Genomic DNA, 19,878 nt, shown 5'->3' with positions numbered 1-19,878 from the left:
CTTTACTGAAGTGGTTAATTGGTAAAATAACACCACCACAAAATGGCTTGAATTCAGATTCGTGCATTTTTATGAAAATAGCATGTGCCAACCTTGGTTCAAAGGCTTGTGGGAATGAAAGCAAGGTCTGAAAGGCAATAGTGATGCTGATTCAGATTCACTAAATAGAATCTTCACCAGAATTTTAAATTCTCCTGTAAGTGTTCGAATGCCCACCGTGAGAAGACCTGAGGCTGCTGTTATCCAGGACAATACTGCCCACACCTGCTCCTTTTCGATACATCAAGGCCACCACACACCTGGCCTCCGGGACACTAATTACATGGTGGACCAGTAACAGGGCATTTTCTGGATGGATAGAAAGGCAGAGGGTCTGCTTTGTTTTCAAAACCACTGAGGGAGGGACCCTGCAGAAAACCATGTTGTCTGTGTCCTATTTTTGTCATCTGATGGGATCCACTGATGGTCAAGCACGGGCAGGATTTCAAACACCCACTCTTGACGAAATACCCGGGTCCCCTTCCATGTGGTGCTTATATGCATTTCTACAGCACGCACTTTCAGTGGGACTCCTAGGAAATGACCGGCTTTGCCCCAGGCACCGGGAGATGGGAAGGAGTCTGTAATGGGGCTGCAGAGAACCCTGCGTACACCCCCTACACGAAGACTGTACAAGAACAGAGCTCTGACGCAAGGTGTGCCACAGACACAAGGACAAAAGACAGAGAAGGAGAAGCTGAAGGAAGCAGGGATGCTTGACCTCTGAGGGGGCCGACTCCCAGGAGGCAGGACCGTCTTGGAAGGACAGCATGCTGGGGAGGGTTCAGATGTGTTCTCTAGAGCCCAGTCCCCACGCTAGACAGTCGGAAACCAGACAGGAACTAGGCAGAGAAACAGCCAGAGCTTGCCCAGGAGTAGATGGGGAGGCCTCCCTCCACGTGTACACTCATCTCTATAGCAGCTGGAACCTTTCTAGTACTTGCGATCTCTGAGTGTTCATCCAGTAGGAAGTTCCTTAATTCCGCACCTTCGTTTCCAAAATGACTGCAGGATTTCAGGGAAGATGAGTCAATGAACCTTCTATGAGATGGAAGGAGGAATTCCCAGAATAAACGGGTGGCATCTCTCAAACCGGCCTTGGTAACTCATATCATCACCAAGAAAAGCACAAAATATAAGGACACAAAGATGCCAGATAAAATCGTGCACGGAAACTGTAGCTCGCGATTCCAGGGTCCGGCGCTAGCCGCGGAGAGCTGTTGCGGGAGACGCGTAATCAGCACAGCCACCAGGACCGAAAGCCTCCTGACTAATGAAGTCTTATTGTTAAGAGAGGTAATTGCATTTGTATGCAGAAATGGTGCCAAGTCTAGCCTGTCCAGAGCCCACTTGGAGCGGGATCTCTGCAGCCTTTGTCATTTAGTGATTATCTCTTAGTGGAAGTGCTCTTTCCAGTCCTGCTCTAATTACCGCCACTTGTGCATATTAAGTTCTTTAACAACATGAACTGATGTGGAGGAAATTAGCCTTTTGTCTAATATTTAGTGCTCCGTTCTTAGTATTTACCATGAACGACGGGCTGCGAGGAAGAGGACAGCAAGGAGTCGAGGGACGACAGCTTACATGGTGGTTCTGGCATAAGGAAGCATTGTTTTAATAAAGTAAATTAAAAGCCAGAACAAAAGATTAAACAGACCTCACACTTCTCCTTGAAAATTCCCAAAGCCAACAACCAAAGTTTTTTTTTATTCCATTAGAACTTTATAAACATATTATTTCTTTTTCCCTAATATATAAGGATTTAGGCTTCTGTAACAGTAACACCTCAGTTCTAACATAGAACTCTGGGTGCTGGAAAACTGAAACTGATTACTCATCTCAACATATTGTTTGTAAAGCAATTAGTTAAAATACGTTTAGCAGAGAAAGGTTTATTACACTGATGACCCTCCTCTTCACAACCCTTGCTTTTGGTTACGTCCAGAGTAGTATTTAAGGACGCATTCATCGATGTCCAAAACCATTGAGAGGAGGCTGCACTGTCACTATCGTGAGAAAACGAATGTGATTTGTTATTACATGAACACAGATTTGGGGTTTTTAGGGGCTAGATGCAGGACTTGGGCCCTACCACAATGCCCTGAGTTAGAGCATTTGAAATTCCACAGGAAACGTGGTGACTAGAGAAGATGGTGGTTGCTAGGACCACACGAAGGACTCTCCTGTCCGCCATTTTGGAAAAAGTTCTTTTTTTTTTTTTTTTTTTTTAAGATTTCACTTATTTGAGAGAGCGAGCGAGCGAGAGAGCACAGAAGCACCCAAGCAGGGGGAGGGGCAGAGGCTGAGGGAGAAGCAAACTCCCCACAGAGCAGGGAGCCCAACAGGGGACTCGATCCTAGGACCCTGCGATCATGATTTGAGCTGAAGGCAGACTCTTAATTGACTGAACCACCCAGACGACTTGAACAAACTCCTCTTTTACACATAGCATCCCTGGGGGAAGAGTGGGGAGCTTGGGGTTTAGATAGTCACTGGTGACTCCATTAGACACGTACGAGAAGTTAATGGTTTTCTGGTCTGTACGATGAGACTCTCACTGCTTTCCTTTAGTGCCGATGGCATTCCACAGCTCAGACTGGAATAGAAGGAGAGCTCCTTGGAGCATCTAGACCTTGAGACCTGGGTTGGTGGCTCAGGGGATCAGGGGATCAGCTGATCAGTGTAATGATCAGCTTTGCGTACCACCCCCAGCACTGTGACCCCAGGAAGTCATTGCCTCACTAGGCAGACAAGTGCCCATCCTCAAAAGGGTAAGAACGAATGAAGTGATGGCCAAGGTGTTGGCCAACTCTCAGTAACCTTACATGTTCTACCCCGGTACCTGGCAGGCTCACTACAACCAATTTTGGAGAGTTGTGTGTTTTCTCCTTTTAACTGTTGTTACAATGTACTTCCTACCAAAAATTTAAAACAACAACAAAAAACAAAACAAAACAAAAAAAAAAAAAGAAAGAAAGAAAAAAAGAAACCTCATCCTCTTCAGTGAGGCCAAGGACAGCAGCATCAGGGCAGGCTACATGTAGTTAAGTACGGTGTCCCTGTGATTACAGGGTATGATCTCTGTGGCTTGCTAGGAATATGCCATAAGATATGCTTAATAGACATGTGACAGTCTTGTCAGTGATCTGGTCCCTTTCCTACTTGATAAATTATTATGGGTGGAAGTTATAAATAGAGCTTAAGTCTTTCCACTTTGACTTCTCTGTGGCAACATTTATGGGAAGCTAACATGTGGTTCCTTGATCCTGGTGCATGTGGCCAGCCCATAAACTCAGGCACTTGGATGAGGCCTGGGTGCCAGCCCAGTGCTTGTACTATAGAGGAACTCAAGGATAAGATGTAGATGGAGGATGGAGTTCAGCCAGGCTGAACATTCAGCCAGTATGGCCAGGATGAATAATCGCTCAGAAAGTCAGTAACAATAGCTTTGGCTACCAGAGTGTAATTATAGCTAGGATACAGGCTGATGTTTTGGTTTTTATAACTGTAATCATAATTTCCTTGGAACAGAATACCAGGCAAGGGGGACAGATCTTATAGTTTGGGTATAATATTATTGAATACTCCTCCATATCTGGTATTTTACATCTTATAGATATTCTATGAACTTGAATTATGCACCTACTATGTGAAATAGTGGTGAGAGAAGGATCCAAAGTTATGATGAATCCATTTTATGTTCAAAGTGTTAAAAGCTGATAATACAAATTTTAGTATTTGAAACCACTGGAATGCGATCCACAGATAATACAAGTATATTAACACATAGGCATATTTTACAACATACATTCATTTTGATGACAATTTGTAAATATAAGATAAAAAGTAGACCAGCAGCATTCTGCAGAGATTAGAAGTGAGGGGATTTGGGTTCAGTTCATCCATTTATTTCAATTCAGTAATAAAGCATGTTCTGAGCCTGACATTGTACTAAATGCACCTTGAACATAAGATGAATTAAATAGGGTCCGTCCCTCAATGAGTTCACAGTCATGAGAAAAACAGCTACAATCCAGTATGAGACAGACTTGCTCTAGTAAAGATGCGGAGACAAGCATGCCCGAAGGGCAACCTGTTCTGGGGGATTTCCAGATAGGACGAAGAGTGGGCAGATGTGATTATTCTGGAAAGTCCACAGAAAGAAGAGGTGACATGTAGCTAGGCTGAAGGATAGCAGGACTTTACCAAGGAGTCTTGGGATTTCTGAAGGTGACCCCAGAAGGTAATTGGGAAATGGGTCAGGGAGGGAAGAGAAGGAAAGGCAGAGAGGGCTGGAGAGAGGGAGAGAATGAAGGGGGAGGAGAGAGGACATAAACAGAGGGGAGACAGAAAGGAGGGAGAGAGGGAGGGGTACAAAGGGGGGGGAAGAAAATGGGTGTTGGAGAGGGGAGACAGAGGAGGGAGAGAGGGAGAAGGCAAGTCCACTGTTGGTTGTTTCAGTGGTCAAAGGGAAAACTTCTCAACAAGGGTAGTGGAAGGGGCCCAAGAGGAAGGATGCTGGAGCCTCCTTAGGGCAGATCCACTGACCCAGATGGTGGGATAAAGCCCAAAGGACTAGAAGAGCTTGAGGCCAAGGTGCACAGTGTGGCCTCCTGGATGAATGCTGGCTGTACACTGTCTGGAAGGACAGAGCAGCAGGCTGAAGGAAAGATCTGATTTAGGACAAGCTGGATATATGGTGCCCCTCAGGTATTCAAGTGGAGACACATTTGGGAGAGTATGATGGCTATTTGGGGTCCTGGTTCTTTAACTACCTGGAGTCAGGGCCAGCGACATGTACATAAACCAAGGCCCAAGAGGAAGAGACTTGCCTAAATTCATCTAGCTTGCAAGGGAGACATCGAGCCTGAAACTGAGAGCCTAACCTCAAGCTTCCTCTGGACAGTGCTGGAGTTGTCCATGGTGCTGACATGCACCGGGCCAGATTGAAGCCCTAGAGAAAAAGCACTGCACTTTGGGGAACACAGTGTGTCCCATCCAGATCTATACAGCAAGCACCATCACATGCCCCAACACGCTGCACCTCCCTGCACTCGAGGTTGTGCCACAGAACCCCCACGTGGGGTGAGAGCGCATCTCCACCACTGTTTCACGACCCAGCAAGCTCAGGTCCCCATAGGTGAGATGATTTATCCACAGTGGCAGAGCGTGAGTCAGTCAGAGCCACAGACAGCACCAGGGGAACTGGGTGATCTAATTCAGGGAGAATTAAAAACAGATGCTACTGCTCTTCAGTCTACGGAGCCCGCCGACATTGCCGAGGCCGGAGAAATCCAAGATTTCCAGTTTTCCTCCACTCCAGAAAACACAAACGCTTGGGAGCCAAATTCACTTGCTTTTAACTCCTAACGGCTACACACAGAGGACTGAAGAAAGGGATGTTTTAACTACATTCCCCTTAAATTAACTTGAGGAGTTGGCGACAGTGTGCTAAAGAAACTGTGGGGAGGTCCAAGTATTTATAGGAGCTGCAGACGAGCAGAGCTCTGACTGGAGCTACGAACACGCTCCTCTTTGCAAAAGCACAGGGAGTGGGTGAAGAGGTGTTACTACAAAGCTGAGCAGAGTCTCCGGGAAGGGAACAAAGCTTGCGTTGCCAGCTGATGGAGCAGCCTGAGATTTAGGACAGATACTTATTTCTTTGGAAATGTACAGAATAATAATTTTGCAAAAAAAAAAGTGCCCATACTTAAAACTCCCACTGTAAAGAGGAAAAAGACTAACCAAAGAAATGGTATCTACAGCTTTAATCATTCATCGCAGTTGAGTCACAAGGAGTACGGAAAATGGCTTTGCAGTAGCACCGCGGCCCGCCTTCAGGTCACGTGACGGTCTCAATGCACAGCTTTGATCACATGGTTCAGTTGTCTGACAGAGAAGGGGAGGCAAGCAGGGGAAGGAGAGATATGGAATGTAACAGGAGCTCCTGGGGACTTAGGTCTCATCCACAGTCCCAGTACTTCTGGGCACTGAGTCTCACCCGGCACAAGCTGCAGCCTGTGTTCTGTTCAGAGAGTACCAAGCATGGGTAAGCCCGGCCTGGCTCCAGCCCCTTCACATTCATGCTTCGGAACTCAAGCATCAGGACATTTTCTAGATTGCTTTCCTTCTGACAAACAGCATTCAGCATGATGGGAGTCTCCCCAGGACAGTGCATCACGAACACCAGACCCTGCCTGCAACCCCAGCAGCCTCCCACCTTGTGTGGCTGCGGGGCACACAGGCCCCGGAGGATCCAGGGAGCTGTTTAAAGCCCCACCAGAGTCTGAAAGGACCATGAGGACTAAGCCCAGACTTGGAATACAAACATTCGCATCTGCTCGTTCCATCAGGGGTAAGTCTCTGAGCTGGGACCGCTCTGGGGAAGCAGGCCCAAACCGCATGGTAGAGGTGGGTCACCTTTGACAGAATGGAAGACGCCACCAGGGCCTCCTACTCAGACCCAGGCCTTCCTCCAACACACAGGAAGGATCAAATGCTACTCCCAAGTTCCCACGGGAACAGCTGGCCACTTGTGAGCCCCCTACTGATCCCATCCATCCTTACTGTAAACTTCCAGAAAAAGGGAAGTCGAAGTGCAGGGAACAAGCTCCAAAAAGATCCCGGTGTGTTTTGCAATGTTTCACCATCTTCTTCGATTAAGTTCTGATAGAATGGAGCTGGGCCAGATTCCACCCGGAGTGGGCCCACCAACTTCTTTCAAAAGAAGCCCTGTTTGACTGGGTCAAGGAGTGGGCTCTCGGGGTGGGAGGAAAGAGGGGGCACAAGCCGCAGCGCTGATGCAAACAGACCAACCAGGGCAACTCAGACTAAAGCCAAAGGGAATCTGTCTTTTATGGCTCTGTGCTTATTTGTTTAATTCAGTGACTAGTATACAGACAACCATCAGGATCCAGGTCTCGCTGTAGGTGCTGGTAATGAGGACGGGACAGCATCCCCAGTGCTGGCACCTGCATCTGGGGGATGGAGGCGAGATAATACAGAAACAAGTAAGCAGTTATCGGTGGTGAGGGCAGAGAAGGAGAAAAGAAAATGGTGGAGGGTGATCTGTCAGAAGATGGTAGAGAATGAGGAGGTCATGTGTACCCGGAGGACAAAGGAGTGGCCAGCCATGCCAGGAGCAAGGACAGGTGTTTCGGGCAGGGAGAAAGTAAAAGCCATAAAGGCTGCAGCAGTGGTGGCCACTCCCACACCATACCATCTGCCAGGCCGCACCCAGGGCCCCGTCCCCACACCTGGATCACTCCGGTGTCCGTGCTAGAGCCCAGAGTGAGAGCAGTGGCTCTTGCCCAGGCAGCCTCCCACAGGCACAAGCTGCATGTCTCACAGGGACAGGGGTCCATGCACAGAGTCTTCGTGCCCTATGTCCATTGAGGGTTTCTGTCCAGGACCTCTATTCGAGCCAGGACAGCAGGCGCTGCTTTCTTCTGGCCATCTCCTAAGACTCAATGGACCTTTGCTCTGTGTCAGCCAGAGCTGGCCAGACGACTAACCTTCAGACGCTGCCCTCTCCAGCGAGTTGCCTGCTTCAGATCAACCCGGTGACTTGGTGTGTTCCTTCCACAATGACAGAAGGCCCCCAGAGGACAACAGTGTACACAGCGATACGCATCATGTGTCTGCCAGCCAGGGCACACCGTTCCGCAGGCAGATGCCCCAATACTCATGAGTGACAGGAGGGGAGGGAGGGGCATGGCTCAAGGTCACTGCCAGCCCCACCAGGGGCATTTCCCAGAGGGCATCAGTGGCCACACACGCTCCCTCTGTAACGAAGCCTGCTCCCGCTCCTGAGGGCAGCGTCTCGGTACTGGGGGGAGGGCAAACAGGGATCAGCTCGACAGACAGAGTCGAGTCATTCTGTTAACAAGAACTCAGATTCGATTACTCTGTGATTACATGGTTCCGCGGTGTGATAAATTGGTTAATAACAGGGTTCCCAATGTAGCGGCTTAATGGGAATTCAGTAATTACAGGTACCCGGAGTCATACTGTTAGCCTAGGAAAGGCGAGCACCCGCTGCCAATCTAAGAACTCAAAACCTCTCTGGGACCGTTGACACGGTTATGATCTGGAGAGCACACTTCCAGTATTAACCACGCACCTGATAAAATGACCCCTTTGTACCTAACATACCAGGTTGGATACCACAGGATCTCCCACACTCAACTGCACAGTCCTCTTTTTCCTTGTGAAAGGCCCAAGCTGAAGACTTCTCCCATGGGGATCTTTGTCACTGCTCGCTCTGGTTCGCATGATAAAATGAGGCATCATCAGATATTAAGGATTACATAAGATCTGAATTACAGCTTAAGAGTTTAGGACATGTTTACACTGACTTTTCTTTGCGGGGGAGGGGGAGGTTGGAAATCCTCACCATAATTCAGGGAGACTGTCAGGCGGGCACTTGGGGAAGCCCACATGGCCCCTGCAGCAACAAAAGGAAAAGGCAGGATGCTGGTCCTTGTTCCTCCTACTGCAGCGCATCGCTGCGCTCACGGTTCACAAGGGCAGCTGCACACCCGCCCTGCCGGGGAACCGTGCCTCCAGCATCACGTGCTCTAGATTAGCAAGGCACGAGCGCATGAGGTTTCATTCTGCCTCCTATAAACTGCAGCGTAACTCAAAAGGGCCATCTGAAATGAAGGGAAAAAAATAATAATTCTTGTTTTGGGAGCAGGGGTTAACTAGCCATAAACTTCTCTGACAATATTTTTAATTTTTCCAGTACTATTATAGTCTTCGACGGTAAGAAAAATGGAACAGTGGATTTAAAACATAAAATGGTCCATTAGATAGGTCCTGAACTTGTTTTTAAAAGTCTGGATAATACAGCTTTGCTGTTTTGTCTTTCCAAAATGTCAAAATTTGGCTAGGATTAATGGTTCTCTAAATCAATAGGATTTCATGTTTATAAATGGTTTACGGCTCTACTGGATATAAAATGTTATGAGCTCATGTATTATCATCATTGCGGAGCCTTTACTGAAATCTACTGACATTTAGTCGGCCTCCAGACCAGATGTGGAAGGAGCCCAGGGCGGAATTCTCCAGAGGCCTGGCGCGATGCGATGCCCACGTTCAAAGAGTCGGGGTACATGGGCAGTGAGAAGGGAGGCAAGGCTCATCACCAATGGGGCCATCACAGAAGAGTGTCACTGGACCAGGGCGTCCGATCCCCAAGCCCCAAGGAAACCCTAGAAGTTAGTCCGTTAGAGGATCAACAATGGGCTTCCCAAAGCCATGAGGGGAAGGAAGGGCCCCAGGCAGGCCACAGTATTCTGTGGAGAAATTTCCTAAGAAAATAATTTCTTGAATCGTGCCATTGTAACAGAAACATCGTCACTACTGCCAAAGGTACCTCATGGCTACACGTCCGCACACTTCGGCTTGAACAATGTAATCGCAATTTTAGGTTATTTTCACTGCCAGAAAAACTTCCCTTGATCACCACTCAGTGACACTCAATGGCGCTGACCCCATAAACACTCCATTTCCCCCGAGGCTGGATATCGTGGTGCCTACTGCGTTGGCAGGCAATGAGATTTCCTAAGGAGAACCAAAGCCAAGGTCATGTCATGCCACCATCTGAGGTGAGATCCACGGATTTCTCTGATCTTGTGAACAGGTGCATGAGCCCAGGGCTCTCACACCGCTGCTCTGTGTGAGCGGGGAAGGCCCCCCAACACTCACACTTCCGGTTCCCTGTTCATTCCATGAAGCACGTGTGTGCAGTCTACGGACAAGCCAGAAAAGGTTATTTGGATGACACCTTTCTCATTACAACACACACAGGCCATACTCTGACACCATTCATAAAACTGAGTGCATTCATGAAACTTCAAAGGCTCATCACAAAAGCAAGTTAGTGATTTTCAAAGAAAATGAACCTATTTGAGACAGCTCCCAGTGACACAGAGCTAAAATAAATCAGAACTGACTGCTCACTACAGAGCCATGAAATTACATAATAAACATTAACATAATGCAAACTGGTCATCATACTGGTTACAAGGTCATCACATTTTGTTGTCAATAAGGGGGATCTTTACATATGAAAGCTCAAGCACTAAATTCTCCCCTCTCTCTTCTTCCCAGTGTGGAGCTGGACTTTAAGCAGCAAGAAGACAAGCTCCAGCCGGTTCTGAAGAAACTCCATCCTTTTGAGGAGACTCAGGTCGTACCTTCGCCTTACTCCCAGGAGCCCTACTCCGCGACTCCCAAGCAAAAATCCAAACCCGAATCTAAAAAGCATGGAAGATGGAAACTCTGGTTTCTTTAAAACTCATGGCGCATGGAGTCTAAAGGCCGTCTTTAAAACCCAATGGAGTATGGTAAATCCTTTTCCAAAACAAACCGGATCGAGTGAGCTGCAGCGGCCTCTCGGGCGCCTCCCACTTCCCACCCTGCTTACCGAAAAGGCCTTTGTACCGACAGGCAGTGACCAGAAGCAAGGTAGTAGACGTCACACCTTGCGGGCTGTTCTCTGCCGTTCACGGATGTGGGATGGAAACTCTGAAATGAAGCTTATGTAGTCAAAGAGGATAAGAAAAACGCTATGCCCCTACCCCACCCCCATATCGGCAAGTGTTACATTATCAGCCTGCGAGACGGTGGGCTGTCACTCTGTACACAGCTAAAACTCATCATTATTTTCCAGCCTTTCCTTATTCTTTTTCTTTTCTTTTCTTTTCTTTTTTTTTTTCTTTTTTTTTAATGAGAAGACAAAGCAAGCCTTATGTTTGCAAAAGACTTCGTTTTTATGTTTAGTTTTGCAAATAAGCAGGGGGCAAGTGCCATTTTCAGCACATCAAATTCTGGAGAAAGCACAATTTTTTTAAGTGGTCGGAGACCAGTAAATAATCTCTAAAATGTGACTATATGTATATTTGCCTTCACGTGCTGTCGCGCTAAGCCAAGTGACCCCATCTCAGTGCCACAATGACACCTCAGACTTAGCATTCTCTTCATCTCCAGACCTGCGACATGTTTACTGCTCGTTTTCCAAATGGCCAGCAGCCAGGAGTCCCCCAAAGTCTAGGACATGCCTTTACTCACTGAAGTTGACAGGGTCAGAGCTATTGGACACTAAGCTTTCTTAGATCTCATTTTTAATCTTTTGGTACCCAAAGGCCAAATGATAAATTCTGGCAAGAATTTGAAAATACACATAGATACACAATAGATAACGCCGTCACCAATAAATCATAGGTGTTCTCTGCCGCCGGGAAGTGTTTCTGTGGATAAGTCTTTGAGACCTTGTTCATCACCAAAAACGCAGCCAGACTATTTTATACAATCCATTCTGCTCTGTCACCACCGTGGAAGACCAGACCATCTCAAAGAGAAGCCGCGTGTTTAGTTTAGCTGCTGCCAGCAAACTTAATGTCACCTACATCCAACCTATTAGTCAGTTGTACTCAATGACATACCTAGGGGAAAGCTGTGAATCAAATGTTTTTAGGTATTTTTTAAATAAACAGTGACACTTATTCTCTTTTGATTACACATTGCAATATAAATCTTAGTTCCTTTATTTTTCCACTCATTCTTTTGCACCTTTGCAATTATCTTTTTATAGAAATCAAAAAAGCCCCTTGTCTACGAATGACTTGGTCTGTCCATTTTCTGCTTTTCATGATAGGAAGTAGGGAATCTTATTTTGCCTTTTTTTTGTACAAGTAAAATTTTGAATAGTTTGTGAACATACCAGAAAACCTAGTCTTCAAGTTTCTGTCCTAAAGTTTCACATCTAACCTCATGTTGACATGGACACGTCATTGATTAGATGCCAAAAGGATGTCTACCTACATTTTTCCCATCGGAGCTATTTCTTGCCATGCGTCTTCCTCCTCGCTCACTATCAAATCTATTTTAGTTCTAAGTGTTTCGATTCTACAAGGACCTAGTGATCAGCCATCAGACCCAGAATTGATAAAATGAAGAGTGTATTCTGTAAGCATTCTTTGGGGGTTACTCACACTATCCTGCAGATGTATGCTTTAATTAAAAAGAAAAACACACATCTTTTGTGGAAACACTATGTGAGCATAGAAATCCCTGAATTATCAGTAAACAGAATTGAGAAATATTTTTGTGCAAGGAAAAGGACACATTGATCCCGTACCATGAAGGAAGTGCAATTGTTTCATGTAGACAAAAATTTAAAAAAAAAATGTGTTTCATGTATTTTATACTGTTTTTAACTAAAGTTATAAAAATGTTTGCAAGTTATATCCCCTTGTGTTTTAAGAATCCCGAGTATCTTGGTGAATTGAAATAAGGGTGTTAGCAGCTTTCTAATTAGTGCTATAAATCTGTCTCAACAAGAGGGCATCCTAGTAAACAGAATGACATCACTGTTTAAAAGCAGTCTAGATCAAAGAAAAAAAATTCAAAGTCAAAAAGGAAAACTGAAGATGAACTAATTCCTATTTAAAACTAAAACTATCTTCAGGATAGAAAAAAAATTTTTCAAAATCATTTCATAGTTTAATTGCAATGTGTCATGAACAGACGCCTATTCTTCTCTTAGAAAGATTTAAGTACAAACTTTGATACAAAACCAAGGTAAGAAGTACAGTGTTCCCTCATATGTACATGTATACATGGCATTACGTATAGAAGTTAAATTATTATACTTGTCACTAAGTTCTTTATTAATTTTTAAATAAAAAATCAAAGGTCCTGTTTTGTGTGGCTCTTAAACTTATTTCATTGTCTTGATAATTTGGGAAAATAGAAGTAATCGAAGAAAGTAGTAATAAAGGAAGGATACTGGGGCTAAAAAGAACTCCGTGCAGTGGTCAGGAGAGCAGATGATGGTCAGGCGGCTGCCGGCTCACCTGCCCCGGCTGGAGAGGACAGGGCTGAAACGCAGCTCAGGCTGTGCTTGCCAGACCCCGGGCCCCGGCAGGAGCATCAGCCACCAGGAGGACTGGGCACAGAGCCCCACACCGGCTCACAGCAGGATATGGCTAACCCGTGTCATTTTTAAAGAACCTCAGAGAGACAAGTGAACGCATCAGTATTTCCAAGCCAAATCCTTTAACGGCTCCATGGAGACGGTGTCTCTGTGAATCAGCAACCAAACAGGTCCCCAGCCCCAGGGGATTGGTCGCCTCATTTTTGTCCGGGGGAGAAGGGAGGGTGAGTGAAAGATCCACACCCCAGCTGGGCTGAGCACCCCATCCCTCCAGCAGAGATCAACCCAATACTCATGCCCTATCCCAAGGGAGAGATCCGCCTGGAAGCCTGGGAGCCGAGAGGTCTCACACCCTTTCTGGCTGTCTGCACTAACAGAGTCCGCCTGCCCGGATGCTGGGACCACGGAGGCTGAGACAGAGGCTCGGCAGCCGTCACACACTCACCAGGGAAAAGAAGAGATGGGGGTAACCGGTATGCAGGGTAGAGAGGAAGACCCAGGGTGCTAGCCTGGGGCACCTGGGGAAAAAAGACTCCGTGTCCCATTCCCTCCTCTGAGCCACCTACAGGTGTTGGCTCTACAAAGTAAACAGGCAACGGGCTTTCTGCCTCGTGAGTACTTTCCGAGTGACTGTTTTATGACTGCCTCCAAGGAGGGGTCCCAGGGTCTCTGCATCTGCTCCTTGAATCACAGGCCCCCCCCAATCACAGCGGAGTGTACATAGGGAGGAAATCAAGGTGTGGGCAAACCTTTCTAATTTGCAAAGGGTACAGGAAGTGGGCAGGGCTGCCGAGGTGTCCGTTGCCAGGGAGACGGCGGTCACAGTCTATCCGCCAGCACTAGCTGCCTCGGACAGTAACCACGAGCCTGGCCGATGAAGCAGGGACTATGGCCGCCCGGCAGAACTGAGGTACACAATCCTGGGTTACAACTCAGAAAAGAAATCAGAGTGCCGGCTTTGTGCGTCTGGAGAAGAGAGAACCAGGTCAGAAGCGTATCCCTCCATGCCGCCTTTACAAAGCCCACCACCACCCGACTGACCCTTCCAGAGCATTTTTATCAGCAAGTAAAATCTGACTTAATTACTAAGCAAGGCCATTCTGTCAGCGCAGTGTCACCAAAAGATCACAGCATCTGCTTTCCCTACTGAAATACCTCCTTTTATCTAGAAAAACTCTCTCCCTTGACATATCTGGCATGAGATACGTGTGCGACCAATTTATTCACTGGAGGAGCTACAGGACTCGGACAGCGTGTTCCATGTTGTGAATCGGCGTCCACGAGTCGTGCTGGCGCGTGCAGCGTATGTTTGGGCCCACTGAGAAGGGCATGTGAGGGCAGCATATCGCCTTCTCAGTAGCTCGATAATTCACTGAAGAAACCTTTGGGGTTTACTATGAATATGCAAGAACTGCCCAGACTCTTTTCCCCAGGCAGTGACGTGAGTTTTCTCCCTCTGCGGTGAATCCACAGTCAGGGACCAGCCTTGAGAAAACACCAGAAGTGTGAAAAGAGCAGAAAGCATTGTGGTACCGATACCAAGTCGAATGAATATCTCCAGAGCCACAGGAGATCTCATGCACGCGCATGTCAGGCTTTGCTTTTCTAAAAGCCACGAGTCTTCAAGGTAGATTTATTGGCAAACATACCGTTTAAAGACACATCTTATGACGCTCGTATAGAAGAGGGAGACATTTCGAACTTTTATAACATATTACTTTCTTTTGCAAATGAAAATTAAGAACAGAATTTTTTAAAAAGCACAGTCGTATCTCAACTCCTTTAGAGCAAACATCACAAAAATGAACGTTCATGCATGGGGACAAGATACATCTTGGTGAAAATACAGAGTCAGGAGTCTTGGTAAAAGGGCTCTCTTCACTGGGAGGCCAGTTCTAGAACACTCTTTTCCAAGTGAAGAAACATGTCAGCTCCTTAAAAGTTACCGAGGCCCAAAGAAAGCATCACCAACAGCGTCTCCCCCACCAGCGACGCAGACCTCCCAGTAAACCACACCCCGGCCCATCTGTGTCGCCCTCAGTTGGCGCTCGGGGCGGAGACAGAACGAATTCCATCACAGGATGTAGTGAACCGGTGTGCCGGTCACAAGACCAAGGAGACAACGCAGGCACCATTTCCCCCTTTCCTAAGGCCTCCTGGTGCATCTTGCAAGGGAATCAGTCCTTAGAAAAGGCCCACAGTTTCATTTTAGTGAATTAGCAATTGCCAGTCTTCTGGTGGGTATCCAGGCCATAGAAAAATCTTTAAAAGTCTTTCTCACTCGATTACACTTTTAAAGGACCATTAGCAGCATGTAAGACGGATCGCTGGGAAGCAGCAGCAGCACCCTAATACCACAGGAGGAGGCACAGCCCGCGCATGGCTCTGTTGGTCTTCCCTCAGCCCAGCTGTGTACAAGGGCTGCATCCCGGCAAAGACAGACGCGAGCCGGGGAGGGGCAGGAGGGCTACAGCTCACCCGGCAGAACACAGGTCAGGCCGCCTGTCCACAAACAAGAACGCCTAACCCGGCCCGGCTCAGAACCATAGACCACGATGAGGAACGCCACCAGACCCTGAGGGCCTCAGAAACTTCAAAAAGGGAATAAAAAAATAAAATCTGAAATCGGACGATACAAAACTAAGCATGTCACTCAATGATTCCACAGTTTGAGACCCCAGTGGAATAAAGATAAAATGGCATCTCAATTCTGTGGCAAGGTCATTACAAGGTTACCAGGTCAGGGCCTATTTCAGGGATCTGTAAGATCTACACTTCTGTACTTTGCCAGATGCAATTTTATTTGTTAAAAAAGTATGATACTTAGGAGTATGGCACATTTTTATCCTATGCATGAGATGCATTCCAATAGCTCACTCTCACACAGAATGCTGAAAGGTATAAAATGAACTAAAACAAACAATACACAATCAACTGTACAGTGTTTAGGAAACACCACAGACCTAGATGAAAGAAAAGGCTCAGGGCACCTGAGGAGCTCAGTCGGTTAAGCGTCTGCCTTTGGCTCGGGTCATGATCTCAGGTTCCTGGGATTGAGCCCCCACTGGATCCCTGCTCAGTGGAGAGTCTGAGTGTCCCTCTGCCCCTCCCCTGCCCCTGCTCTCTCTCTCTCGAATAAGTAATTTTTTAAAAATTTAAAAAGACTCACATTATACATCACAGATTCTCCCGTGATGGACAAGTCCCTCATTTCTCAATTCCATACATAAATAGGTGGGAAAACCGTCAGCCCACAACAGCACTCCCAACTGACAACATTCTGATGGAAACAGAGGCCACATGCCGGGTATCATTGTTGACAGCATCGTGGAATAAATCATTACATGAAGCATAACTATTCAACACTTTTTTAATCACTTTAATTTTTAAATCCATTTGCAGTGATTACTTGGAATCCTTAAGCTGACTCATAGTTACACCATTTCCATTCCATTTATGCAAAAATGAGTAGCGAACATATAGGGACAGAAATCCCCATGTTAAACTGGAATATTACAGCGTACCCACAATAGGTCTGGAAACCACTCTCTGCTCTTTTCTACTCTAGAAGGTCCATTGATGGAGTTTTTGGTCCATTCTGTCATGGATATTTCTCTCTCCACATCTTCGTCTAATCTAAACTCATAGAACAACAACAGTGACATTAAGAAGCTGACACATAAATCTGCATCTGAGCAAATCGGGAAAGCAAGGTCAGGCACACAGAGTTAAGACAGCGTTTCCGTCTTCCCACTCTGTGGACATCACAAGGGCTCATGGTTCGTTGAGGACTTGAAGATTCTTCTGAAGAACTTATTTTCAAAGGTAATCATCCCTCGTGAAAACATCTTGATGCTGCTGTCGCTCAGTGAATAATGATCGCTTTTTCAGAATTTATTTTTTCTTTTGAGATTCTTTCCATGACGTCCTCGTTTTACAAAAGGAATCTCAGGACTCCTTTTACAGATATTGAAGATGTTGGAATTGGGAGGAGTCAGCTTAGGGCCTACATCCCCTTCCTGCTTCTAGAAATGTCTGTTGGAGAAAGTCAGGACGGTGGCGGATGGGCCTGGACATGGGTGGTTGGCCCTGCACCCCTGTTCCCAGACGGGGCCTTGAACCCCTGCCAACTGGTCCACAGGAACAGGTCCCCAGCTGGGGTGAGACTGAGTGTGGGTCCTCACTGTCATCCCTCCTTCTTCAAACACGCATGGGCTCTTGGTCAGGAACTCCTGAGGGGTCTTCTGAGCCCTTAGAGAAAGGGGCACCAAACCCTCCCTTGAACCTCCAGGAGATCCTAGTGTCCTAGTGTTTGGCCCATGGAAATGACTTAAAGGTGCTAAATGGAAAGACATGCACTTGTTTCACTGGACAGCTGCCTCCTTACCTAGGATGAAGACCCGGGAGCGATTCACAGTCCCGCTTGACGCCTCCCCGATGCCACTGAGATGAGTGCCCCAAGTATCAATCTTACAGAAAAGACTAGGAGAACCAGTGCCAGCACCAAGCCAGAGTGCCAAATCACAATTCCCATGCCAGCTATGACATCTAGACCCATTTCTTATGTGTCTGTAGGACACTTTCTGCAGTCCCATAAGCACAGTCAAGTTGAGAATGCTCCCATTCCTCCCATGGCAGCCAGCACAGACTCTGCGTGTCAGCAACGTGCTGCTGCTATGATCACCGCGAGGGCCATCGTGCCCGAGATGAGAACCTTCCCAGGGCCACCAAGACCACACGCTCTGAGAGAAGACATCACAGTCCACCTGCTCTTGTTCAACCTTTGCTAGATCCATTGACTCAAATCACCTTGCAATCTACCCATGCTGTAGGCGCCGCCCAAGCTTGTACTTGTCGAGTACAGAGAACCTGGATCTCCTCTGGTCCTCCTCACCCCGGCTTGACTGCCTGCCAGCAGAGGACGGCCCAAGTGAACACCCTGCTGGGTCAGGGCCCTAACCCCGGAACTATCTCCTCAGCTCGTGGCCCGAAAACTGGCCACCACCCCCATGTGCCCATCACGTACTCCCTGCCCCCCGCAGTGCCATGTCACCCCCACCTCTGCACTCCAACTCGTTCCGACACTTCCGCCAGACGAACTTGCTTCAACTTCAAACCACACATCACCCATCCCACCACAGGGCCCCTCAGAGGTCCGCAACGTGAGAGTGTTCCAAGGACACCCATGGCACAACCCCAGGAAGGCGTGAGGACCCGCCCTTGGGGGTGACCCTGCAGTGACCTCACATCTTACTCCACGGGGCTCCGTCTCCAACCACCTATTCAAAGGTGTTACAATTGCAGAAAAAAACCACAATAAGGTAGACAAATCTACTACTGCAGAATAGTGGAAAAGCCCACTGCAAATAAAGCCAACTTACAGGGAAATATTTGATTTCCTTATTTATAAATGTGATCGTCCAAACCTAAATGAGACATACGTGAAAAAGGAAAATCTGAACACAACACATGTTGAAATTCTGAAGCATAAAGTAGGTTATTTCACTGGATGGAAGCATAGTAAGGCAGCAGCTGTCCCACTTCTGTGCTACCCACCTGTGATTTCACCAAAACCACATCCTTTACTCCTGCCAGCCACAGAAACCAAACAGTCCAATGCTACCTGTGTTCCTGCCTTGCTGCCTGAACAGTCCTATATGTCCCCTTCCTTAGCCCCCTCCCAGGATGAGCAGAGACAACTATGGTCACACAAGGAAGACCAATGTATCTGGTCCGGTTTTCAGTGAAAACTCTGTAACTGGATGTGTTGCTCCCGGATTTGAAAAAAAAAAAAAATTTCTTTTTGAAATGCCATCAACTAAATTTAGTGAAATGGTAACGGGTACTAGAAATGAGAGGAAATAAAAGGACCTATGTGTGCATCATTTGCCTAAGAAACCAAACTTAAAAGTCATGGTTGGGAAGGAAAATGGTAAATTCAGGGGGGGTGGGGGGGACCATAATACAAAGCTTGAAAAACTGGCTAAATGATTGGTAAAACTTTCTGTTGAAGTGAAGCATCTACATATCTGAGAGCAGACAATCAAATAGCTGGTTTGGAGCACCTCAATGACTTTTTAATGTCCTTCATAAAATTTTATTAATGGCTCCTTAGATGTACATACATAGAAAGAAACAACCAGAAGAATAAAGACTTAAAGAAAATACATATCCTTCGCTAGAAGTAAATTACGAGTAAACTAGAATCAAATATTTCTGTCTCCAAAATGTTAGGTTGCTGACCCTTCAACTCTGACACTTGGTTCCAGAACCATGGAAAATCAACCTATTTTATAGATCAGACTATACACAAATGTATGTCAGCTGCTTGCTACAATGCAGTAAAATAAAGGCAGCCGGAAGAGGAGGTGGATGACAGTGACGTGCCTGAGAAAGACGGCCTTGGCCACCATTGCACACCCAAGAACACTTCACTGAGCACTTACAATGAGTTCGGAATCCCGCCCCATGGAAATGACGGTTCGGTTCACTGTCCGGAGAAGCTTCTCCATGATTATCTGGACATGCCTCTGAGTTGGCCCCTAGAGGAAGACACACCAGTAAAAACCAACACCCAAGACAATCATTAGCATGCAAGCCCTGGCGATTGTCACTGAATCCATTTATCCTGGAAAAAGTAAATCAATTATAACCCTTAACAAGATGAAGAATGGCCCTTGTCAAAGGCAAAAGCCTTCACAAAGAAAACACAAGGCATCTTATTAATTATAGACCATTAATGGTAATTTGTTATATAATCATAGTAATTTAATTTAAGCAAACCTTAAAAATAAAACCAATCTGTGTAAATAATATAATGTTTATGATCCCTAATTAGCCCACCAATTAGTTTTTTAGAGACACTTGTCATCTGTAAATGGGAAGCAAGACTGAAT

The 19,878-nt window shown here is 46.6% G+C and overlaps 2 protein-coding genes across 3 annotated transcripts in view; one reads left to right on the top strand and one right to left on the bottom strand.

Moving 5' to 3' along the window:
• The window catches only part of INSYN2A (inhibitory synaptic factor 2A), a 55,137-nt gene extending 43,532 nt beyond the window's left edge, over positions 1–11,605 (top strand). Inside the window, exon 4 of the mRNA XM_044240733.1 lies at positions 10,156–11,605. Coding sequence (XP_044096668.1) covers positions 10,156–10,339 — 184 coding nt within the window. The 3' untranslated portion in view covers positions 10,340–11,605. The remainder of the gene's footprint in view (positions 1–10,155) is intronic.
• The window catches only part of DOCK1 (dedicator of cytokinesis 1), a 491,675-nt gene that overhangs the window by 281,385 nt on the left and 190,412 nt on the right, over positions 1–19,878 (bottom strand). For both annotated transcript variants that reach the window (XM_044240731.1, XM_044240732.1), the window contains exon 27: positions 19,429–19,524. In XM_044240731.1, the coding sequence (XP_044096666.1) occupies positions 19,429–19,524 (96 nt within the window). The remainder of the gene's footprint in view (positions 1–19,428; positions 19,525–19,878) is intronic.

Source organism: Neovison vison, chromosome 2 (genome assembly GCF_020171115.1).
Source record: "Neovison vison isolate M4711 chromosome 2, ASM_NN_V1, whole genome shotgun sequence".
In the NCBI taxonomy this organism is placed as follows: domain Eukaryota; kingdom Metazoa; phylum Chordata; class Mammalia; order Carnivora; family Mustelidae; genus Neogale; species Neogale vison.
This window is presented reverse-complemented; position numbering and strand designations above follow the sequence as displayed.